Below are 25,766 nucleotides of genomic sequence, written 5' to 3'. Positions count from 1 at the left end.
TTCATCACAAGACAAACTACTTACCATAAATACATTTAAAAAATAGTAAGAATTCTGTACAAATGATTTAAGAAACTCAATCTCACCCCCTAATGTGGTTTTACAATTTATTAAATGCTAATATTAAAGTAAATATTTGTCAATAATATTTAAATGCAGCAAATATTTTTTGTAACACGAAGCAAAGTATAAACATATGCAAGTTATGATAAATATTTCAATGATAGGATAGTGCGAGTAGATGAAGCAGGACACACACACACACACACACACACACACACACACACACACACACACACACACACACACACACACACACACACACACACACACACGTGAGTCCAATTCCTACTAAAGCTCACTTCTGCCCCCTAGTGGACATCTCACACAATGTGATCAAATTCAGTAACACACTTATCTGCCAAAGTCTTGTGCCTGCAGTTCAACACCAAATAGTCACACACACACAGACACACACATTATTTGAAAGCGTTGGCAATCCCATAAACAGTGCGGCTTAAAAACCTAATCTTTTTTTCTTTCTTACCCACAAAAACAGAGATTTTGATCTGTGAAACTTACAGAACATGGAATAAAAAAGCCACAATGATATAAAACAAAATACACAATTTCTATTTGAATTTTTAGCATGACAAAAACTAACCATTACAGAAGCATGTGTGTATGTTTCTAAATGTGTGTGTGTGTGTGTGTGTGTGTGTGTGTGTGTGTGTGTGTGTGTGTGTGTGTGTTTATACCTTCTTAATACAAATTATACAATCATCAATTTTATACCAAAATATTTTTATAAAATTATATTATTATTTTACTTTAGGCTATAATAATATTTTTAATACTAAATCCTGGATATTTGTACATTCCGTTTATCATAATTCATATTGTCTAATCGTGTTTATATCTTGTAATTTTACTGATGCTTATTGTTATATTAATCATTTGTATTGATAATAATGAACTAATTTGAGTAAAAAATTTATATTGCATCATATTGCATCATTTAATAAATTATAGAAACTTAGTTTATAAAGAGAGGCTTCTAAAATATTTCAAAATGCAGTACGTAGTTTCAAGAATACAAATGTAAATACATTTTTTTAAAATTGAACATCATACAATATTCAAGCGACAAGATGCTCAAAGAGTGGTCAGATTATAAAGCATATTAATTTAAACGTTTTTGGCTGTGTGTGTGTGTGTGTGTGTGTGTGTGTGTGTGTGTGTGTGTGTGTGTGTTTAGGCTTCTTAGTGCAATGAGAAAGCTGCTGTCTATGTGAATAGAAATCAGAAATTGTGTGTGTATGTGTGAGCAAGTGTGTACGCGAGTGTGTACGCTGACCTTGGAGTGTGTGATGGAGAGTGTGTCGACCCACACGCGCCAGCCTCCCCACTCGTGCTTGATGGCATGATAGAGTAGGATGCGGAAGACGGTGTACACCATCTCTGTGATCTTCAGCTCCTCATTGCTGCTTGGATTTATAAAGCACAGAGAGAGCATCCACTCCTGCCACACAGAGCACTGCAGAAGACTCCTACACACACACACACACACACACACACACACACACACACACACACACACACACACACAAAAAATGCTTAAAACCAGAAAAATGTTTATCAATCAATTACAAATACATTTTCATAAAACATATCTCTGTGTTTATTCTGTTCTTATAAATACTGTTGTTTTTATCATACGTAATGCCCACCAATAAGATAAATAACACTCCACACTGTGTTACAGTATAAATCCGAACTCAAGATGCATCGAAACTAATACTTTTTTACACTCTTTGCTGTTTTGTCTGCTAAAAATGTGCATGTAAAGCAGCAACTGACAGCCACTTTTCGAAGTAAAATCAAGGTCATGGACAAATTGTGACAGGGTTATTTAAACAGCGGGAAGGTGGTAAAAATAAACAATGCATCTCAAACGTTTAGTCAATTCTATACATTAACTAGATTTTTTACATGAGTCTAATGTATGGTGAGCCAGCCAGGAATAATAATAATTCACTAACATCCATCAAGGATTCATTCTCTAACCTTTTGCCTAATATCAAGACAATGTACACAGAGAAATGCTGAATATGTTTTGTCTGTGTGTGTGTGTGTGTGTGTGTGTGTGTGTGTGTGTGTGTGTGTGTGTGTGTGTGAATATATATACCTCCTGTTTTCTCGGCTGCTGTTAAACAGTTTGATCATGTCGGAGAGAAACACTCGGCGGATCTCCATGCTTTCCGGAGACACGCTGTTCTTTAGCAGAGCCGCAATCACCTTCAGGATTTCTGCAAACAGACGCAACCGCACACACACACATACGCATGTACAAATGGCAACAATTCATTTACACAAACCAAACAATTTTATTTTCTTTCATAATATTGGGGCTTCAAAACCACTGCAGTTAAACAGGGCAAAGAAATCAAAATAAAAAGAGAGTCAAAACAATAAAAGCTCTGATTTGAGACAAGTCCTGCAGGGTGTGTGTGTGTGTGTGTGTGTGTGTGTGTGTGTGTGTGTATAATATAAAGTGACTGCATGTTTGGTTAAGTTATCGAGACAGCATCAGAACTGATTCTGTTAAGACTGAAAAGGTTAAATTTCATGTGTGTGTGTGTGTGTGTGTGTGTGTGTGTGTGTGTGTGTGTGTGTGTGTTTCTGCACATGACTCAGTTAAATTACACTCACTCAGGCTTTACCAGTGGAAAATTATCTCAATGCAGTTTTTTTCTCGGCATTTGGTCCTGGTATGTCTCCGAGCTTTAACATGAAATCCGTCATATATATGTATGTATGTATGTATGTATGTGTGTGTGTGTGTGTGTGTGTGTGTGTGTGTGTGTGTGTTTGGGGTGGGGGTGTGTTGTTTAATTCGTCTTGACATTGCTAATGACTGCAATCAGGAACATTTTGAGGTTTCAACCCGAATCAAATCAGAAAAATATGTCGAAGAGGGAAAAAAAAAAATCCTGAGAGTGATCAGTCGTATGGCATAACGTGATCTTCAAGTCCTCTTCATAAAAGTAAAATATAAAGAAAAAAATATACTTTCTAAAAATGCTTTCATCTATATAAAAAAAAAAACCTTTGTTTTTTTTGGTTTTAAAGTACAGTGGTACCTTGACCTACGAGTGCATTGCTGTTTGAGTTTTCCGAGGTACGAGCGGTCACTCTGTGGATTTTTTGCTTTGCTACGCGAGCAAAATACTGAGGTACGAGCTCGAGACGCCGCTGCTAGATGGCAAAGCGAAGCCAGAAAGCGAAGACTGTGACGAAAATTAAGATAAGCAAAGAAGAAAAAGTAAAAAATGTACGTAGTGTACAGTAGTGATAGCAAAAAACGAGTTTTCCTTCCGCCTCTCGCTCTTCACTACAATGTGTACCACTAATTCAAAATCATCCCCTCTGATTCATCACATACTTTTTTTGTATTTAAAACGGTTCTTTATCGAGTGCTAATGTAAGATGTAAGATAATTGCAGTAACTATACATCTGAGCTCTTCTCTGATTAAAGCACAGCAAAATAAAAGTGTATCATGAATTTCAACAGTCTTTAATTAAAGTGCAGACATGTGTGGAGTGTGTAGTTATAATGCGTGTGAGGACTGTAATGTGTGTGTAGTTATAATGAGTGTGTGTTAGGGATTGTAACGAGTGCATAGTTATAATGAGTGTGTGTTAGGATTGTAATGAGTGTGTAGTTATAATAAGTGTGTGTTAGGGATTGTAATAAGTGTGTAGTTATAATGAGTGTGTGTTAGGATTGTAATGAGTGTGTAGTTATAATAAGTGTGTGTTAGGGATTGTAATGAGTGTGTAGTTATAATGAGTGTGTGTGAGGGATTGTAATGAGTGTGTAGTTATAATGAGTGTGTGTTAGGGATTGTAATGAGTGTGTAGTTATAATGAGTGTGTGTTAGGGATTGTAATGTGTGTAGTTATAATGAGTGTGTGTTAGGGATTGTAATGAGTGTGTAGTTATAATAAGTGTGTGATAGGATTGTAATGAGTGTGTAGTTATAATGCGTGTGAGGACTGTAATGTGTGTGTAGTTATAATGAGTGTGTGTTAGGGATTGTAATGAGTGTGTATTAGGGATTGTAATGAGTGTGTAGTTATAATGAGTGTGTGTGAGGATTGTAATGAGTGTGTAGTTATAATAAGCGTGTGATAGGATTGTAATGAGTGTGTAGTTATAATGAGTGTGTGTTAGGGATTGTAATGAGTGTGTAGTTATAATAAGTGTGATAGGGATTGTAATAAGTGTGTAGTTATAATAAGTGTGTGTTAGTGATTGTAATAAGTGTGTAGTTATAATGAGTGTGTGTTAGGGATTGTAATGAGTGTGTAGTTATAATGAGTGTGTGTTAGGATTGTAATGAGTGTGTAGTTATAATGAGTGTGTGTTAGGGATTGTAATGAGTGTGTAGTTATAATGAGTGTGTGTGAGGGATTGTAATGAGTGTAGTTATAATGAGTGTGTGTTAGGGATTGTAATGAGTGTGTAGTTATAATGAGTGTGTGTGATAGGATTGTAATGAGTGTAGTTATAATGAGTGTGTGTTAGGGATTGTAATGAGTGTAGTTATAATAAGTGTGTGATAGGGATTGTAATAAGTGTGTAGTTATAATAAGTGTGTGTTAGTGATTGTAATGAGTGTAGTTATAATAAGTGTGATAGGGATTGTAATAAGTGTAGTTATAATGAGTGTGTTAGGATTGTAATGAGTGTGTAGTTATAATGAGTGTGTGTTAGGGATTGTAATGAGTGTGTAGTTATAATGAGTGTGTGTTAGGGATTGTAATGAGTGTGTAGTTATAATAAGTGTGTGTTAGGGATTGTAATGAGTGTGTAGTTATAATGAGTGTGTGTTAGGGATTGTAATGTGTGTGTGGTTATAATGAGTGTGTGTTAGGGATTGTAATGAGTGTGTAGTTATAATAAGTGTGTGATAGGATTGTAATGAGTGTGTAGTTATAATGAGTGTGTGTTAGGGGTTATAATGAGTGTGTGTTAGGGATTGTAATGAGTGTGTATTAGGGATTGTAATGAGTGTGTAGTTATAATGAGTGTGTGTGAGGGATTGTAATGAGTGTGTAGTTATAATAAGCGTGTGATAGGATTGTAATGAGTGTGTAGTTATAATGAGTGTGTGTTAGGGATTGTAATGAGTGTAGTTATAATAAGTGTGATAGGGATTGTAATAAGTGTGTAGTTATAATAAGTGTGTGTTAGTGATTGTAATAAGTGTGTAGTTATAATGAGTGTGTGTTAGGGATTGTAATGAGTGTGTAGTTATAATGAGTGTGTGTTAGGGATTGTAATGAGTGTGTAGTTATAATAAGTGTGTGTTAGGGATTGTAATGAGTGTGTAGTTATAATGAGTGTGTGTGAGGATTGTAATGAGTGTGTAGTTATAATGAGTGTGTGTTAGGGATTGTAATGAGTGTGTAGTTATAATGAGTGTGTGTGATAGGATTGTAATGAGTGTGTAGTTATAATGAGTGTGTGTTAGGGATTGTAATGAGTGTAGTTATAATAAGTGTGTGATAGGGATTGTAATAAGTGTGTAGTTATAATAAGTGTGTGTTAGTGATTGTAATGAGTGTAGTTATAATAAGTGTGTGATAGGGATTGTAATAAGTGTGTAGTTATAATAAGTGTGTGTTAGTGATTGTAATGAGTGTAGTTATAATAAGTGTGTGATAGGGATTGTAATAAGTGTGTAGTTATAATAAGTGTGTGTTAGTGATTGTAATGAGTGTGTAATGAGTGAAAACACACACGCACGCACACGCACGCACACGCACGCACACGCACGCACACGCGCGCAAACGCGCGCATTCAGAGTAATTCAGTGTAGAACACCTCACTCAGCATGTGAGCTGTTAACGGTGTGCAATAATAAACATGACAGTAATCCATGTGTGGGAATGAATTGTAGATTCTGCTCAGTTCTTAGAATATTAAAGCATGATCTTACGTGGGTTTTGGATTTTGATGGTGGAGTCAGGATCAGGATGCTGCTTGTGGATCACCTGTGTGCAGATCTGCTCTGTCAGAATCTGGAATGGCAATCATTTAAGAAATAAATAAATCAGGATTAAACCAAAGCTTTCAGGAATGAACTCAATCTGACGTAGTGACATGACATCATTGAAGTTATTTTTTTTTGTTGTTGGTGGGGTTTGGAGGGGAGCTTTGAGGTTTGGGGTATTTATGTATGGTTTGGGGACATTTGTTTTTGGCTTTGACAGGAGTATATTTTGGGACAGGGATATCAAGTCAGGGAAATGTTTATTTAAAGATTTGTACAGTTGTACATTTATGAGTTTATGGACATTTAGTAGTGAGCAGCGTATTTATCTTTGGGTTTGGGGTCTTTGGCATATTAATCTTTGGGTTTGGGGAATTTAGCAGTGAGGGGGTATTCATCTTTAGGTTTGGGGCATTTACATTTAGGGGTATTTATATTTAGTTTTGGGCATTATCAGTGAAGGGTTTTAATTTTTTTGTTTTGTGGCATTAACAGTGAGGAGTATTTATATTTAGGTTGGAGGCATTAACAGTGAAGGGGTATTTAGAATGGGGGCATTAACAGTGAGGAAATATTAAGTTTGTAGGCATTAACAGTGAGGGGGTATTTAGTTTTGAGGCATTAACAGTGAGGGGGTATTTAGATTTGGGGTATGGAGATGGATGAACCGCTGTGGCGACCCCTAATGGGAGAAGCTGAAAGAAGAAGTATTAATAGTGAGGGGTATTTAGTTTTGTGGTATAAACAGTGAGGGGGTATGTAGTTTTAAATATTAAAATTGAGAAGGTATTTAGTTTTGGGGTATTAACAAAAAGGGGGTATATAGTTTTGGGGAATTAATACAGGGAGTGCAGAATTATTAGGCAAATGAGTATTTTGACCACATCATCCTCGTTATGCATGTTGTCTTACTCCAAGCTGTATAGGCTGGAAAGCCTACTACCAATTAAGCATATTAGGTGATGTGCATCTCTGTAATGAGAAGGGGTGTGGTCTAATGACATCAACACCCTATATCAGGTGTGCATAATTATTAGGCAACTTCCTTTCCTTTGGCAAAATGGGTCAAAAGAAGGACTTGACAGGCTCAGAAAAGTCAAAAATAGTGAGATATATTGCAGAGGGATGCAGCAGTCTTAAAATAGCCAAGCTTCTGAAGCGTGATCATCGAACAATCAAGCGTTTCATTCAAAATAGTCGACAGGGCGTGTGGAAAAACCAAGGCGCAAAATAACTGCCCGTGAACTGAGAAAAGTCAAGCGTGCAGCTGCCAAGATGCCACTTGCCACCAGTTTGGCCATATTTCAGAGCTGCAACATCACTGGGTGCCCAAAAGCACAAGGTGTGCAATACTCAGAGACATGGCCAAGGTAAGAAAGGCAGAAAGTCGACCACCACTGAACAAGACACACAAGCTGAAAGCGTCAAGACTGGGCCAAGAAATATCTCAAGACTGATTTTTCTAAGGTTTTATGGACTGATGAAATGAGAGTGAGTCTTGATGGGCCAGATGGATGGGCCCGTGGCTGGATTGGTAAAGGGCAGAGAGCTCCAGTCCGACTCAGGCGCCAGCAAGGTGGAGGTGGAGTACTGGTTTGGGCTGGTATCATCAAAGATGAGCTTGTGGGGCCTTTTCGGGTTGAGGATGGAGTCAAGCTGAACTCCCAGTCCTACTGCCAGTTTCTGGAAGACACCTTCTTCAAGCAGTGGTACAGGAAGAAGTCTGCATCCTTCAAGAAAAACATGATTTTCATGCAGGACAATGCTCCATCACACACGTCCAAGTACTCCACAGCGTGGCTGGCAAGAAAGGGTATAAAAGAAGAAAATCTAATGATATGGCCTCCTTGTTCACCTGATCTGAACCCCATTGAGAACCTGTGGTCCATCATCAAATGTGCGATTTACAAGGAGGAAAACAGTACACCTCTCTGAACAGTGTCTGGGAGGCTGTGGTTGCTGCTGCAATGTTGATGGTGAACAGATCAAAACACTGACAGAATCCATGGATGGCAGGCTTTTGAGTGTCCTTGCAAAGAAAGGTGGCTATATTGGTCACTGATTTGTTTTTGTTTGGTTTTTGAATGTCAGAAATGTATATTTGTGAATGTTGAGATGTTATATTGGTTTCACTGGTAAAAATAAATAATTGAAATGGGTATGAATTTGTTTTTTGTTAAGTTGCCTAATAATTATGCACAGTAATAGTCACCTGCACACACAGATATCCCCCTAAAATAGCTAAAACTAAAAACTACTTCCAAAAATATTCAGCTTTGATATTAATGAGTTTTTTGTGTTCATTGAGAACATGGTTGTTGTTCAAATTAAATCCTCAAATAAAATTAATCCTCAAAAATACAACTTGCCTAATAATTCTGCACTCCCTGTAGTGAGAGGGTATTTAGTTTTGGGGCATTAGCAGTGAGGGGGTATTTAGTTTTGGGGCATTAACAGTGAGGAGGTATTTAGCTTTAGGGCATTAGCAGTGAGGAGGTATTTAGTTTTAAGGCATTAACAGTGAGGGGGTATTTAGTTTTAGGGCATTAACAGTGAGAGGGTATTTAGTTTTAGGGCATTGACAGTAAGGTGGTATTTCGTTTTAGGGCATCAACAGTGAGGAGGTATTTAGTTTTAGGGCATTAACAGTGAGGGGGTATTTAGTTTGAGGGCATTAACAGTGAGAGGGTATTTATTTTTAGGCATTAACAGTAAGGTGGTATTTAGTTATAGGCATTAACAGTGAGAGGGTATTTATTTTTAGGGCATTAACAGTAAGGTGGTATTTAGTTATAGGCATTAACAGTGAGGGGGTATTTAGTTTTAGGGCATTGACAGTAAGGTGGTATTTAGTTTTAGGGCATCAACAGTGAGGGGTATTTAGTTTGAGGGCATTAACAGTGAGGGGTATTTAGTTTTAGGGCATCAACAGTAAATGGGGGTATTTAGTTTTAGGTCATTAACAGTGAGCGGGTATTTAGTTTGAGGGCATTAACAGTGAGGGGGTATTTAGTTTTAGGGCATCAACAGTGAGGGGGTATTTAGTTTTAGGGCATTAACAGCGAGTGGTTTTTTAGTTTTGGGGCATTAAGAGTGAGGGTGTATTTAGTTTTGGGGCATTAACAGTGAGGGGGTATTTAGTTTTAGGTATTAACAGTGAGGAGGTATTTAGTTTTGAGGCATTAACAGTGAGGGGTTATTTAGTTTTGGGGCATTAACAGTGAGGGGTATTTAGTTTTGGGGCATTAAGAGTGAGGGTGTATTTAGTTTTGGGGCATTAACAGTGAGGGCGTATTTAGTTTTAGGGCATTAACAGTGAGGGGTATTTAGTTTTGAAGCATAAACAGTGAGGGATATTTAGTTTTGGGGCATTACCAGTGAGGAGATATTTAGTTTTAGGGCATTAACAGTGAGGGGTATTTAGTTTTGGGGCATTAACAGTAAGGGGTATTTAGTTTTGGGGCATTAACAGTGAGGTGTATTTAGTTTTGGGGCATTAACAGTGAGGGGTATTTAGTTTTGGGGCATTAACAGTGAGGAGATATTTAGTTTTAGGGCATTAACAGTGAGGGTGTATTTAGTTTTGGGGCATTAACAGTGAGGGTGTATTTAGTTTTGGGGCATTAACAGTGAGGGGGTATTTAGTTTTGGGGCATTAACAGTGAGGGGTATTTAGTTTTGGGGCATTAACAGTGAGGTATTTAGTTTTGGGGCATTAACAGTGAGGGGTATTTAGTTTTGGGGCATTAACAGTGAGGGGCATTTAGTTTTGGGGCATTAACAGTGAGGGGTATTTAGTTTTGGGGCATTAACAGTGAGGGGCATTTAGTTTTGGGGCATTAACAGTGAGGGGTATTTAGTTTTGGGGCATTAACAGTGAGGGGCATTTAGTTTTGGGGCATTAACAGTGAGGGGTATTTAGTTTTGGGGCATTAACAGTGAGGGGGTATTTAGTTTTGGTGCATTAACAGTGAGGGTGTATTTAGTTTTGGGGCATTAACAGTGAGGGGTATTTAGTTTTGGTGCATTAACAGTGAGGGGTATTTAGTTTTGGGGCATTAACAGTGAGGGGTATTTAGTTTTGGGGCATTAACAGTGAGGGGTATTTAGTTTTGGTGCATTAACAGTGAGGGGTATTTAGTTTTGGGGCATTAACAGTGAGGGGGTATTTAGTTTTGGGGCAATAACAGTGAGGGGGTATTTAGGGGGTGAGGGGGTTATTTTAATGTGTTGTTTATGAATAAAAATATCTGATGCACTCGGACCTCAAACAGGACGTTGTAGGTGGTCATGGAGAACTGGCTGGAGTGCAGCAGCAAGCGTTCAGTTAAGAGTGAAAATAAACCGTGACTCAGCATGACCTCGGACTTCCTCCTGAAACAGGAAATTGTCAGAATAAAATCAAATCAGAATGAACATCACCGTCGTCATCATTATCATCAATGTAAACCACTTTGTTTTATAAAGCTTTTTTAGGGTAAAAACATATGATGAGGAAATAAAAACAACAAAACAATTAACTCAATTAACTCAACAAAACAATTAACTCGAATAACAATTCACTCATTTACAGAATGTGAATTATGATGTCTTCCTTCCTTTATAGGTTTAATACTGAAAGCAGCAAAAGGAGAAAACTGCCTTTTTCCTGATTCTGAGGACAAACTAAAGAAAAATGACTTATTTGTTCATTTTAGTAACAAAAATCTCATAATACCAAATATGATCAATTTTCTGAAAGTACTTGATATTTCCAAATATCAAAAATATCCAAAACTTTGGACAAATGGAAAATAATATAATTATCTATATAATCATCTATATAATTATCTATATTATCAAACTAGAGCACCATATTCAGAGCTCACAGGAAGTCTAGTACAGGGGTCCCCAAGCTTTGTTTGTGAGGGCCACATAATAAGATGTTCTTTTTTTAATGGGGTCTGTAACAGAAAATGGCATTGGTCAGAGTGACTACCAGTGGAGATTTTATGATGATTTTTAAAAGTATTTATTATACCTCATAATGCCAGATGAGTTCATTTTGTTATGCGCATTACTTTTCAAGAGAGATATAAAATATTAAAAGAGCATTACTATCATTATGACTTTTTTTCATATTCATTGCTATTGAAATCCGAACATTTAAGTTTAATTCATGCTGAATGTACCATTCTGTAGGTTGGTGGGTGAATCTAATAAATAATTCAGTTCATTTTGGATTGAAAGCCAATCTTTACATATATAAAATGAGTAAAATATATATTTAAAATGAGATTTTCAGAATATGTCTCTGGCATTGTTCAGAGGGCCGTTTCAAATGCTGGGCACAGGAATTATTCAGGCCCCTCGGGTCATAGTTTGGGGACCCCTGATCGAGTAGAATATGGTGCAATAGGGGGCAGGGTGGGCCGAGGCAGGGTGGGGCAGGGTGGGCCGAGGCAGGGTGGGGCAGGGTGGGCCGAGGCAGGGTGGGCCGAGGCAGGGTGGGCCGAGGCAGGGTGGGGCAGGGTGGGCCGAGGCAGGGTGGGGCAGGGCGGTTCTGCAATGAGCGTTTAAATATTTTGTGTACGAAATAACACTGTAAGAAAAGTCAGAATCCTATTCACTGTCACTCTCTTGTCACTACTGAAAAGAATATAGTGATCCATATGAACTTCTCAGAATGAAGCCAGAATGCTGGATGAAGCCATTGATGGATCATGTGTTGACATCTGAGAAGTGCATTTTACATCCAGGTTGTTCACAAAACCCAATAACATCAACAATGTAAAAAAAAAAATTACATGGTCAGAAACTATAAATGACTATGAAAAGATTTTAATTGTTTTTTTGTTTTGTTTTTTTTAGCATATTTTTTTATTATTATTATTTTTAAAACAAAAATACGAATGAACACATCCTGAAGAAAAAGTAAAAGTAAAATGAAGAAATAAACTCACTTGGGCTGTAAATGTCGGAGGAAGTAACCCAACACTTTCAGAGCTTGCACTCGAATCCCTTCACTTTTAGATGCCAGCAGTTTGTAAATGACCCTGTATTTAAAACAAACACACAGAAATTATGATTTGGGATGTTTGTCAGATGTAGGCATCCAAGATGGCGGCAGGGATGGATGCGCGGCTTCTACGGCTCCAGCTAACGGTGCAAAGTTACTTTTACTGTTCACTGTCTATGCACTTTGGTCCATAGTAATGACATTTAATTCTTTTGTATACTGTGCATGTGGAAAAATCACAATAAAGCTTGAGCTGAGTTGATACATTGTCAGAGTGATAGAAAAAAAAAAAAGCAGGGTTTTTTCTCTTATCTGAAATAGCAGATTGTAAATTTTACATTAATATTTTTCCAGCTATATTTACTAATATCTTGTATACCATTTTAACTTTTAAAAATAATAAAATAGTATGTGAATTTCCATCTGGGATTAATAAAGTAATCAATCTATCAATCGATCTATCTATCGAGGATGTACAATTAACAATAAGACCAGATAATATTTAATTCTCCGAAACACTCAGCTTAATCAGTTCTTTTGATTCAATGTAGTTCTATATTTCCTATTCAGTCTATTTAACACTCTAACAGTTATAATATTCATTTTAAATACTTCACAGTAATTAATTTGTAATATTGCAAACAACTTAAACGTTTTTCTCCACATATTTCAAATTAAAAACAAAACTAACAAAATACATTTTTTTTTCATTTATCTTAGTAAAATAGTGTAATTAAATAGAAAAAAAAAATTCCAATCTTCCCTTTAATTTGTTATATTACAGTTAAATTTTAAATAATAAATTAAGTCTTCATTAGTGTAGTTTTATTTAGTTTTTCAAATGCAAATAATTTTTATTTTATTATTTATTGTATTAAAAAAGTAGCCAAAATAAAAAATATTGTTAAGTTTGATAAAATAAAACATTTTCAAATATATAAATAAAAGGAACAAATGACATGTTTTCATTTGTATCGAATTGATACTTTTTCCTTTTTTTTTTAACTCTCAAAAAAAGTGAATTCTTTCTCCTTGTGACCGAAATGAAACCCCTCCCTGCCTTCTTCCTGATGGCGAGTGTGCGACGGAAGTGTGTGATGGAAGTGTGTTTTTATCGGTGTTGTCAGCTCTAAAATGAACATTATAGCTGGGGGTTTTACACGTGGAGCGATCCAGACGCCCCCACCAGCCTGAACTTTTAACTCCACATCTATAAAGGAAAGTATGCGCAGCATGGATTAAAACAAAAGCAGCCTGTGAGCTTTACTCTAACCCAGAGTCTGCACTACTTCACTTAAATTACACTTTAGCTTTAAAAAGAGAAACACACGCACACCTTCACAACACATTAAATCTGTTACACACTAAAACAGAGGTGTAACAAAATATCTGGATAATCATCAACAATTATGCTATCCAGAGGTGATATATATACTGTATATATAATTTATATATTTATATTTTAATATATATATATATATATATATATATATATATATATATATATATATATATATATATATATATATTCATGTATGTATGTTTTTTATTATTAATTTATGTATTCATGCACTTATGTATATATTTATTGTAACATACTTTGTAAGTTACAATAAATATATACATAAGTGCATGAATACATAAATATAAAGGAATTCAGACTCTGGTTGCTAAGCAATGTAACAGGAATAAAGTCGAGCGCATTTTACAGACAGACTGATGATTTACAAGTTGCAGTTTAATTGCCGCAATAATTAATACAGAATGCAACTTTTGTGAATTAATAGTTGAATATCACACAAATATAACAATTATTTACAATAGAAACAATAAATTATATAAGCTTGGCATTGTAGTCATTACATTTTATTAACTGAAATATTATTTTGAATATCAGTTTATAATAGAGAATATTAAAGAATCAGAATTATTAATAGAATGGTTATATTTTATTAAATATAAATATAAAAAAATATTTATACAGCAAACTTCCATCTCACTTTTAATATTTTAATCTGATCACGCGTGTACATTTGACACGTCTATCCCATTTATTCTCCGTGTTAAACCAGAAATGAGAGAGAAGTTTCATGCATTTCACACTAGACCTCCGTGCTGATGAATACATACCGGATGCCATTACGCTGATCGAACGCTTGCACCATGGAACCCGGGTGTTCGGACATCAACGCCACGAGCAGCTGCAGGACGTCCATCAGGTTATCATCCTGAAGCACAAAAAAAGTACAAAAACAGACACACAATTCACTAACATTACCATTTTACTGACGTCTCTGTTCTGCACAGACCTTTAATAACAAGTGTGCCCTGATCTGTCATTAATAAGCATGACAGGGATTTTTTTAAAGGGCTGGTAATTAGTAATTAACTAATTAGTAATTACAACTAAGTTGTAATAGTAGTAGTTGTAATTCTTTATTATAGTATTGTAATTATTAATTATTTCTTTTAGTGAGTGAATGAGCAGGACTGTGGGAAAACAAACACGAAGAACAAAGGAAACCAGAAAAATTATAGTGTGTTAGAAAATACTACAGTCACACATGTATTTGTGAGTTTGTGTGTGACAGAAGCCAATTAATTAAAGGAAATGCATTATTTCTATACTATTATAATAACTATTTAGCTTTGGATAAAAAAAATAAAATAATAATTTAAAAAAAAAAAATTGTTTGGGGTCTTTTTTCAAGCCTTGGGCGCCATCTAGAGGAGAATAAACTGTTGAACATTTCTGTCCTGTGCCAAGATGATGTTCTGCAATACAGGCTAAATAAAGAGTGTGTTTGTAAGTGTGTAAGAGTGTGTGTGTGTGTGTGTGTGTGTGTGTGTGTGCGTGCGTGCGTTACCTCATGCATGGTGAGCAGGTAGTTCAGGATGCTCTGCAGCTCATCTTCCTTCACTCCCATGTCCTGCAGGTCAGGCAAGTGTTTTTTTATTGTTAAAGAATAAAATATTGCTATAATAATAATAATAATTATTATAATTATTATTATTATCAGAATTATTAATAATATTATTGTCATTATTTATACTATAATAACAACAATCATCATAAAAGCATGAGAGAGAAAGAGATCAGCAATAGTGATAGTAATAATATTATCACTAGTAATAGTAACAGTATCAGAGTAGTAACAGGTAAGAAAATTGCCTTAACTTTGAAACATACAAAATATCAATTGTGCAACATGTGAAATGTAAATCCGTGTTTAATTCAAGCATGTAGCAGTAGATGGTGTAAGTAAGACACAGATGAATATATATATAATTTGTTGAGATGTGCATTCTAGTGTATAATTGTAGATAGTGTATATTGTGTGTTTAAGTGTCACCTTCATAATGAGCTGTTTGACAAAGAGCAGCAAGAAGGCTCTGAGAGCATGGATCTCCTTCTGACTAGGCCTTGGACCATCTATAAGCCAAACACACACACACACACACACACACACACACACACACACACACACACACACACACAGACATTTGTGATCTGAAACTCTATTTAATCAGATGTGTTTGGTTTATGAATTGTCTATGTGTGTGCAATACTGATAAAATGTTGGTGATTGCATATATATGTGTGTGTGTGTGTGTGTGTGTGTGTGTGTGTATATTTACCAAGGCCTTTCGGGGTCACTCCACTGCGGTCCTGTGGATTAACCACCCAGTAATAATATTTAAGCGTGTGCATGACCTGTAGCACTGTTCCCACACGGCGTACAGCATTGTAGATCGTCACTGTGCTGATGAACTCGGTGGCTAAATACGTGTACAAGATTTGTTGCACCTGTATACACACAAACACACACATGCACAAGTTCTTCCGTCAATCAAAAGTTCATTCATGTCATCCAAGCATGCGGACTATAATGCAACCTTCAAACACACACATTAGGGATGTGCATCACGATATCTGAGGCCGATGAGACTTGCATCTTGAAGCATAGCTTACCATACGATACATTAAAGATACATATGAAGCAGCTACCGATGCGTTATGATGCGATTCACCACTATTACAGTGCAGTTCGATCCGATTTTAATTTCACTTCTATTTTTTTGCTTTAGACAGACAGCAAATCATAAATTTACGTAAGTGCCTTCTGACTTCTAACGCAAGACTGTTTCACAAACACGCCTTTGAAGTGCAAAAAAAAAAAATTAAATAAAACCCCACGTTCTTTTCCTGTTCTGTCTCCAGGAAGACGCAGCTCTACCTCTGCCATGTTAATCTGTATTCTATGCAACTCTCAGGACACGCGCTCATGAGAGAAACAGTTTAGTGAGGAGATTGATTTACATATCAAATATTGGTCACAAATTATTGAACACTTTCTAAATAATAAAAGTAAAGCACGCATCCACTAATATTTATAAATAAATAAATAGTTTTTTTTTAAGATGCAGTAAAGGTAAAAACAATGCATCGAGATACAAATTCCAACTTGCACAATATTTTAATTTGACGCATCACATCGTTTGCTTTTACGGCGATGCACAAATGGGAATCTGTAACTCTTACTATCCCACACACACACACACACACACACACACACACACACACACACACACACACACACACAGAACTCTCAATGAAATAAGAACAGTAAAGCCAATCAGCATCATTCTGTGACACATGACATCTGTCTGTAACCAAACTATAGACAATATTCTTTTATAACTTTTATAACCAACACATTCTTTTCAATAACTTAATTACCACTTTATCTGTTAAGCTGCTTTTAGAAAATGTTTATCGTAAAAAGCGCTATACATATAAAACTGATTTAAATTGTGTGTGTGTGTGTGTGTGTGTGTGTGTGTGTGTGTGTGTGTGTGTGTGTGTGTGAGAGAGCGATATTTCTCACCTTGGCCGGTGTGTGTATCCAGATGGCCGGGTTGAACAGGATGTGATCACACAGCTGTTTGAGCAGTAAGATGCCGTTGGGCAGGTTACTCAAATACCGAGCAAATGACAAAATGATGTCCAGCACGGGCCTCGTTACATGGACTTTAGAAGACTACACACAAACATACACACACACACACACACACACACACACACACACACACACACACACACACACAGATGAAGAGATCTTGTTAGTTTAGTAAACAAATCTTATTTTGTATTATTATCATCTAGTCTACCTAGCAAACATTAGCGAAAATGTTTGGCCAGGAGCATAAAGTCAACCTCATGTCATGTAACCAGTGTTAACATGAGGGTACTATTAGTTCAGCGTAGTGCTAGCATTAAGTTAGCTACTGACATTTGATGCACTGATACAAAAACTGAACAAGAAACAGGTCAAAATAACAAAATAGCATTTAAGTACTGTTTTTCTAATAACCAGTAGGGGGCAGTCTCATTAGGAAAATGTTCACATTACCCATAATAAATAGTTTAAAGGAATAAAAAACTAATAAATAAATAAATAAAAATTAAACCCGTACAAAACCAACACAAACACTCACAGTGCTGGTAGTAGAAGTAGTTAGAGTATTAACACTAACAGAAATATGTAAATTCTTTGTCAGGGACACCCCTAAAACATATATTTGTAATAACTGCAGTAATAATATGATTAACTGCAATAAACACACAAACAAATTACTCCAAGGCCTATACTCTGTTCCATATTAGTGGGTAAGAAAGATGGCGGTCATGCTGGCTGACCTTCTCCAGAGAGTATCCGATGACCAGGAAGCCCTTACAGGCGAGTATCTGCTCCTGCATCGCTACAGACAACTTCAGCAACTCCAACAAGAAGGACAACAGTGTACAGCTGAAACACAACACATGGGGAAAAATTCTACACATTCTCTAGAATCTGTTCCACATTATTACTATCTAATGGTGGACAGTGAGGAAGTAAATGTATTTCAAGCTTTTTCGTTTATCTGTACTTTACTGAAGTATTTCTGTATTTCCATTGGGAAGACTTTTACTGTAAATTCACTACATTTTGAAGCCTTAAGGAGGGCACTAGGTAGATTGGAATGTGTGTGTGTGTGTGTGTGTGTGTGTGTGTGTGTGTGTGTGTGTGTGTGTGTGTGTGTATTTACGAGACAGAGATGTCAGGCTCTTCGCTGTTCGGCTGCACAAAGTCCAGCTGAGTAAAAAGAGGGAAGAGGACCTGCACACCTCCGATAGAGTGGATGGCACTCTGAACCGAGTGAGTGACTACGGCCTTCACATCCTAGAGAGAGAGAGAGAGAGAGAGAGAGAGAGAGAGAGAGAAAAAAAAACTGTATATAACCGTGTAAATAAACTGATATCACTTCATATTACAGTGTTCTTATATTACTTTATTCTGTTATTTAAATGTATATTTAGGTTTTTTTGTAAATATTTGTTTACACTATACTTAATTTTTATATACTATATTTTACCATTTTCCTTTTTATTTTATAAAAAAATTTTTTTTTTACATCTCGACTACAGCACATCTCTGTACTTTGTATTTTTCATTGTAATCATTTTTGCAATATTTGTATGCAGCCCAGCCGCAATTGTGTTGCCAATACAAAACATTTCTGTCAGGCCAATAAAGCGCACTTAAATTGAATATTTTAATTGAAATAGAGAGAGAGAGAGAGAGAGAGAGAGAGAGAGAGCGAGAGAGAGAGAGAGAGAGCGAGAGAGAGAGCGAGCGAGAGCGAGAGCGAGAATTGAATTACAGTAACACTAACTACTTATCCTCCGAGTGGAAAAGATGTGAGAAAGGAGCAACTCAGAGTGGGGTTTTTTTTTGGTCTGTGTGTGTGTGTGTGTGTGTGTGTGTGTGTGTGTGTGTGTGTGTGTGTGTGTGTGTGTTTACCTGCAACATCAGGGCATGAGGAGAGTGTATGAAAATGGACATGTTGTCTCTGGGTGACGACTCGAGGCACAGCTGGGCATCTGTAGCTCGGGGGTTGTAGGTGAAGGCGATGCTGGCGCTCAGTTTGCCGTCATACAGCAGAGATTTATGATGATCCGCAAACAGAAGGTCGCTTTCTGCTTTATATTTAAACACGCCCTGAGAGATAGAAAGAATGAAGGAGAAAGGGAGAGAAGGAGAAAGGGATAGTGACAAAGAGAGATTAAAAAATAATAATAATTGAGAGACAGAGGTCGCAAGAGACGGAGCGACAGAGAAAAAGCGAGAAGAATTGATAGAGAAAAGGAGTGGGCCAAGAATGAGGGAGAGACAGATAGTCGGTCAAAGGGAGCAAGAAACAGAGAACGAGGGAAGGGGAAGAGAGTGAGACATAAATGAGGTATTGAGAAATGTCATAATACATTTTATACATGATGTGTGTGTGTAACTTTATGACATTATAGCATTATGATGGGTGAAGGAAATAACACTGATTATCTCTTCATCATGGCACCTGTTAGTCAGTGGGATATTATTAGGCAGCAAGTGAACATTTTGTCCTAAAAGTTGATGTTAGAAGCAGGAAAAGACGACTGGGTCAGAGCATCTCCAAAACAGCAGCACTTGTGAGATGTTCCTGGTCTGCAGTGGTCTGAATCTATCACAAGTGCTCCAGAGAAGGAAGAGTGGTGAACTGGCGACAGGGTCCTGGGCGGCCGAGGCTCATTAATGCACGTGGGGAGAGAAGGCTGGACCGTGTGGTCCGATCCAACAGACGAGCTTCTGTAGCTCAAATTGCTGAAGAATTAAATGCTGTTGATGCTCGACAGGTCAGAACTGGTTTGGCAGCAAAAGCGGGACCAACGCAATATTAAGCAGGTCATAACGTTATACCTGATTGGTGTATGTATGTTTTTTAATTTTTTTTTTTACCTGGTAGGAGGGGCCTAACTGATAGATGGCCAGAATCTGTGCAGCGTTGAGGGCGTCGTTGAACAGATACACTGCCCCCATCTGACCGCAAAACACACGGTTAGCGTCCGCCGTCTCAGCCGAGCCCAGAAAACATTTATCAAATGTCTGGTAATCAAGGATAGAGAGAGAGAGAGAGAGAGAGAGAGAGAGAGAGAGAGAGAGAGAGAGAGAGAGAGAGAGAGAGAGAACACTGAATATTAAACATGCTCCAAAATGTAAAGGCAGAAAAAAATTTGAAAGAAAGGCCCAGTGAAATGTGTGTCAGATGTCAAGGCTTTGCTCCTTCAATACTAACTTAAGATACTTACATCACTGGTGTTGACGAACCACGTAATCTCTCCGTAGGACGCCAGCTCTCCATTCACATAGCAGCTGATTTCACTGTTCTTCCAGCGATGGTACACGTGCACGATGGTCACCATGTACCACTGCAATACACACACACACACACACACACACACACACACACACACACACACACACACACACACACACACACACACACAAAATGTTTAAAATCTCAAACAAATTAAAAAGTCATCTTTGGCAAATGCAAAGGAACATGTTCATACTTTTCAGTAGTCCAACATTTCTGTGTTAAAAAATCTATTTTTTTATTGGTCTTAAATAATATTCAAATTTTCTGGGAATTTGGAAATTTCATTAGCTATAAGCCATAATCATCAAAATTCAAAGAAATAAACACTTGAAATTTATTAGTCTGTGTGTGATGAATCTATATAATATACGAGTTTAACTTTTTTTCAAATAAGTGTAAAAAAAAATTTAAAAACTTACTTTAACTGAAGTATGTTTTGTTTGAAGTATTGAACTATTATAAATAAAAATAACGTAAAATTCGCACCCCGGAAACTACTGCACTGACAGTAGCCAGTGAAGTCTACTGAGCCGGATTAAAGCAAAATGCTGTAGAACAGAAAGTTGTTTAACGTGTGCGCTCGGTGTCTAAAATCTGAATCTGCATTTGCGATTTTTCTATCATCATAAATTACATGACCGAAGATTTCTTTTATTTTTTTTATGAAAGAACTTGTATTAGACTCAAGTCATGCACTGTAGTGTTTTGTTTGTTATTGCAGTTAATTTTAAATAAGCAACTTTTACTCGAGTAGCTTTTTTGACCGGTACCTTTACTTTTACTTGAGTAGGATATTTTATTACTCTTTCCACCTCTGGTAAAATCCACTATCAGTCAACCTCTACTTCACACCGCCTTATCGTTGTGTTACATATAAAATCACCCCCTCACTGGAAGGCTTTACCTTTTGCGGTTTGAAGTCAAACTTGACGCAGTGCTGGAACCCTTTCCCTTTGGCCTTTAATGCCGTAACGATCAGACATCCACCAACAAAATGGACTGAATATCCCATACCTTTACTTGTCCGAAAACTAGAGGAGAAAGACAAAAATTAGAAAGTGACAAAAAAGATTTTATTGTACTATTTTTTGGAGAAGTTATAGTAAAATCTCTACCCTCACCAGTACAGGTATGGCTTGTCTTTGTCTACGTTCATGTTATTGATGGGATCCAGACGCAGCCAGGTGTGAAAGGTGAAACCGTTCTGATGCGGCCATTTAGCAATCGGTGGAAGTGCTATGGCCTGTTATCAATAAAACACACAAAACGGTCAAAAACGTGCCCTTTCACAGCATTCCCCCTACAGATTTCGATGAAGCAAGGTTTGAGCTCAAAGAGTTTTCTGTTGCACTTACTGCTGCACTTTTCCTGGAAAAGTGAAGAAAGAGTCCGGACCGGAGCAATGAGCCATGGACTTCAACACCGAGAGCAGCTTTACTGCATGAGGCGGCTGGGGGACGAGGAAAGAGGTAGAACAAACGTGAGAACGAGAAGAGAGAAAACTGGAACGACAAACAGAGGAAGAGGAAGCAAAAAAGCAGAAGGAAAACATAAGAACATTCTAGGGGGTGAGAAAGAGGAGAAATAAAAGGAGAGAAAAGTGAGAAGGAATAAGCTCAAAGAGAGAGGGAAGGGGAAATGAGAGAGGAAGGAAGGCAGAGGAAAAGAAAATCTTAAAAGAAGAGAGGAAATGGAAATAAGGAAGAGGAACAAGAAGAAGAAGAGATGAGAGAAAGAGAGAGATAGAGGGCATAAGAATGATAAAAAGGAACAGGAAGAGGAAAAAATAAAGTGTAGTGGCAAAAATAATAGAGAAGATATAGAGGATGAAAATAGAGAGGAGAAAAGAATGACTGAGGATAAATGGATAAAAGACGAGAAAGTGTAGCTACCCAGCATATACTGTATGTCTTTAATCAGAAATCAGAGAAATGCATACCCATTGTCCTTTCTCTCCCTGCAGCTTACTGAAATAGAGCTTCAGTTCCTTCACTGTGATGCTGTAACTCGCCACAACGCCCAGCATGTCCACCAGCAGGTCTGAGAGACAAACAGAAAGACACCCGGAGCAGCAGAGAGATGATGAAAGACCATGTGACTACTGTATACAGTATACTGTTCCAGACAGCAGTGATTATATTGATGATACTGGTCAGAGCTTTCAGTCCCAGTACCTGCGATCATGCTGTCCGTTCTGTCTATTCTCTGCAGGACGAGTGTGATGAGGCCGACGTCGGTGCAAGCCTGGAGGTTCCTCACGCTCTTCTTCAGCACGGCAGTGAACATGCTCCACACCTCAGCCTGACACGTCACCTCACACTTATCCAACAGGTCCACCATACACACGATGCTCTCCGGCTCCTGAATGATGAAGTTCATCTCCAGGTCAAACTGACCACCAACCAGCTGCACAGAGACAGAGAGAGAGAGAGAGTGAGAGAGAGAGAGACATGGTAAGAGAGACACAGAGAGAGACAAAGAAATACAGAGAAAGATGAAGAGAAACACATGGAGCAAGACATATACAAAGACATGGTGAGACAGAGAAAGAGAGACAGGGACACAGAGAGAGAGAGACATAGGTACAGAGAGAGAGCGAGAGAGAGAAACAGAGAGCGAGGAGAGAGAGAGAGGAGAAAGAGAGACAGGGACAGGGACAGAGAGAGAGAGACATGGTGAGAAAGAGAGAGAAATAGCAAGAGAGACACACACAGAAATAGAGATTCAGCGAAAGATAATGAGAAACAAAAATAAAAAGAAAGAGAGAGAGAGAGAGAGAGAGATAAAAAGACAAAACAAACAGAGACACAGGTAGGCACAGAGAGGGACAGATAGACAGGCATAGAGACAGAGTGAGAGAAAATTAAATATTTTATTATGTACATCATCTGTATCGGTCATGTGATGAGAAGAGATCAGCAGTGTGAGGGAATTCAACAAAAACACTACACTGAGTGGGTCATAATAAATGAATATTTAATAGACAAGACATAAATAATCAATTTTGTTGTATCACTATCATCATCGTAAGATCAAGAAATCGTAAGTCAAACTATTGTAACTTTTAAAAAAAAATCTACATAAGTAAGATAAACAAAAAAAAGAAACATCTTTAAAAAATAAATTTAAAAAAAATGTAAAATAAACAAAACTATGTATATAAATAAATAAATAAACAAATAAACAAATGAATGAATAAATGAATGACCAAACAAACACAAATAATTAAGTTAATAAGTAAACAAATCTATCCCAAAAAAAGCTAAGAGTCAAAATAATCAAACCAGGAGATGGAAAAACCAAATAATTTTTTTTTTTCCTGACTGATACCTTTATCATACTATGGATTAATCACTGGAGGGTGATAATCACAGCGCCCTCTACAGGGCAGCTCACATGTTTAAAAATAATCATAATAATACAAACAAATGCTATAAATCACACCAATCTAATCTAAACAAGGACTGGTTTTTCGAAGAAGTGGACTTCTTCATCCAGAGTTACACCCAGACTTAAGCTCTGCTCGTTATCCGGTCATTATCATTATCTAAAAAGAGCCCTGCACAGGAAGTGGGGTGCAGCAAACAGGAAGTGGCTCTCGTTAGGAAGATTTAAAAGGAAAGACGGATCAGAGTCTGGAGTTGAACACTCTTCTCTCACACTTGATGATACACGGGACTGATCATCAAGTAATATTAGTAATAATTTTAGTTTGACCGGTTAGTTTAGCTAAGAAAAATAAATAAAAGCATTAAATTCTGCCACAAAATGAAACCTAGCTGTTACAGCTACAGCTAATCTCCATGACTTGGCTTAGCCTGAGCTCATGCTACATTCGACTTAAAGTCGTAACTCATTTCTGACCACCGACACTGAGATATAGTGAGAAAAGTATTGGGGCCACCTGATTTTTCCAGCTATTTGTGGTTCTTCCTCAAAATCAATAAATCACAGTTTGGAGTAGAAGATCTTAAATGGCCTGCTATAGGGCTTTAACCTCAACCCTATTGAAAACATTTGGGATGAATGTGAAGGCTGACTGCACCCCAGGCCTCCTTACCTCACCTACATCACTACCTGCCTTTACTAACACTCATGTTGCTGAATGAACACAAATCTTCACAAGCACACTCCAAAATCTACTGGAACACCTTCCTAGAAGAGTGAAGTAGTCAGGTGTCCACAAACATCGAAGATCTTAAGTAAATATTTAATCAAAGGTGTTTGAATGGATGACAAAAAAAGACTGACAGCAAATGTACTTAAATGCCTTCTGACTTCTAATACACTGCTCTTTACAAACACGATTCTGTAGTGCAAAAAAAAAAAAGTTAAACTTTGAAGTAAAACCAGATGTTCTTTTCCTGTTCTGTCTCCAGGAAGACGCAGCTCTACCTCTGCCATGTTAATCTGTATTTTATGTGACTCTCAGGACACGCCTCCGTCTCCATAGTGTTGTGATGCTGAGAGAACGGGTCGAGGAACAGTTTAGCGACGAGAAATCAGTCTACATATAAAATATTGGTCACAAATTATTGGTCACTTACTAAATAAAAGTATAATGTGTTAAAAACGATGCACGATGCATAGAAATGCCAAACAAAAAAAATTTAAAATCAATGCATCAAGCTGATCCGAATCAGTGATGTATCTTCCCTGTATATCCAAATTTCAGACTTATACTGTAAAATATACTAAACCATTATTAAGTACTAATAAAGTTTTTTTGTAAGTCCTTATTAAATATTTTTTTCTTTTCTTTGAGGGTTTAGGATTTGGATGCGGATCATGGCAACAATCACTATGACGGAGGAAGGTTTTAAAAAGAAACAGATCTCAGTCTGTTTAACTTAACATTACAGTATGACGGAGATGTTTTGGCTCTGATGTGATGTCTGGTGGACTTTGCGTTTAATCCTCCTGAATCCTCCAGGATCCTCTGCTGGTTTTGGAGCTGCCTGTGCACATATATGAAGGTTGACAGTGAAGCACATTTGCACCTTTAAGTGCCTTCGGAAGAGAGAACTCAGAGTTTGAGCTACAAAAATTTTTTGTATACTCCCAATCCAAAGAGTGGTAGCTCAGTGGGTAAGGCTTTAGACTTTGTATTGGAAGGTTGTGAGTTCAAATCCCAGCACCACCAAACTGGCACTGCTGGGTATTTGACAAAGGCCCTCAACCCTCAACTGTTCAGTTGCAAGTCACTCTGGATAAGGGGGTCTGTCAAATGACAAATGAAGTAGCAAAAAAAAAAGGTTTTGTACTGTTGCCATGGTAGCATTATGTTAAGTCAACTTTCCCAATTTTGGGAATTTTTCTGTATTTATTCTAGTCAGAAATCATACATTTCTTCGCGTTACAAACTTTACTCGAGCGTCAGGTAGCCACTAAATCTGGAAGATATATTTCCTAACTAGACAACTTCTTTTATGACACGTAACACGATATTTACTTTTACATCTGTGAA

The 25,766-nt window shown here is 37.2% G+C and overlaps 1 protein-coding gene across 2 annotated transcripts in view; it reads right to left on the bottom strand.

Moving 5' to 3' along the window:
• The window catches only part of lrba (LPS responsive beige-like anchor protein), a 208,705-nt gene that overhangs the window by 169,300 nt on the left and 13,639 nt on the right, over positions 1 to 25,766 (bottom strand). The window contains exons 2-21 of one of the 2 annotated variants that reach the window (XM_046843284.1): positions 22,474 to 22,705; positions 22,239 to 22,339; positions 21,663 to 21,749; positions 21,421 to 21,542; positions 21,204 to 21,330; positions 20,229 to 20,348; positions 19,879 to 20,025; positions 18,907 to 19,104; positions 18,152 to 18,285; positions 17,763 to 17,871; positions 16,951 to 17,103; positions 15,701 to 15,869; positions 15,415 to 15,494; positions 14,929 to 14,991; positions 14,192 to 14,289; positions 12,006 to 12,098; positions 10,329 to 10,437; positions 6,010 to 6,091; positions 2,189 to 2,309; positions 1,358 to 1,550 (exon numbers count right to left, since the gene is read on the bottom strand). In XM_046843284.1, coding sequence (XP_046699240.1) covers positions 1,358 to 1,550; positions 2,189 to 2,309; positions 6,010 to 6,091; positions 10,329 to 10,437; positions 12,006 to 12,098; positions 14,192 to 14,289; positions 14,929 to 14,991; positions 15,415 to 15,494; positions 15,701 to 15,869; positions 16,951 to 17,103; positions 17,763 to 17,871; positions 18,152 to 18,285; positions 18,907 to 19,104; positions 19,879 to 20,025; positions 20,229 to 20,348; positions 21,204 to 21,330; positions 21,421 to 21,542; positions 21,663 to 21,749; positions 22,239 to 22,339; positions 22,474 to 22,705 — 2,538 coding nt within the window. Of the gene's footprint in view, positions 1 to 1,357; positions 1,551 to 2,188; positions 2,310 to 6,009; positions 6,092 to 10,328; positions 10,438 to 12,005; positions 12,099 to 14,191; positions 14,290 to 14,928; positions 14,992 to 15,414; positions 15,495 to 15,700; positions 15,870 to 16,950; positions 17,104 to 17,762; positions 17,872 to 18,151; positions 18,286 to 18,906; positions 19,105 to 19,878; positions 20,026 to 20,228; positions 20,349 to 21,203; positions 21,331 to 21,420; positions 21,543 to 21,654; positions 21,750 to 22,238; positions 22,340 to 22,473; positions 22,706 to 25,766 lie in introns of those variants that run through there. The other variant, XM_046843283.1, reaches the window with a different exon arrangement.

This window comes from Silurus meridionalis, chromosome 28 (assembly GCF_014805685.1).
Source record: "Silurus meridionalis isolate SWU-2019-XX chromosome 28, ASM1480568v1, whole genome shotgun sequence".
NCBI lineage: Eukaryota > Metazoa > Chordata > Actinopteri > Siluriformes > Siluridae > Silurus > Silurus meridionalis.
The sequence above is the reverse complement of the archived record's forward strand: the minus strand, read 5'-3'. Positions and strand labels throughout refer to the sequence as shown.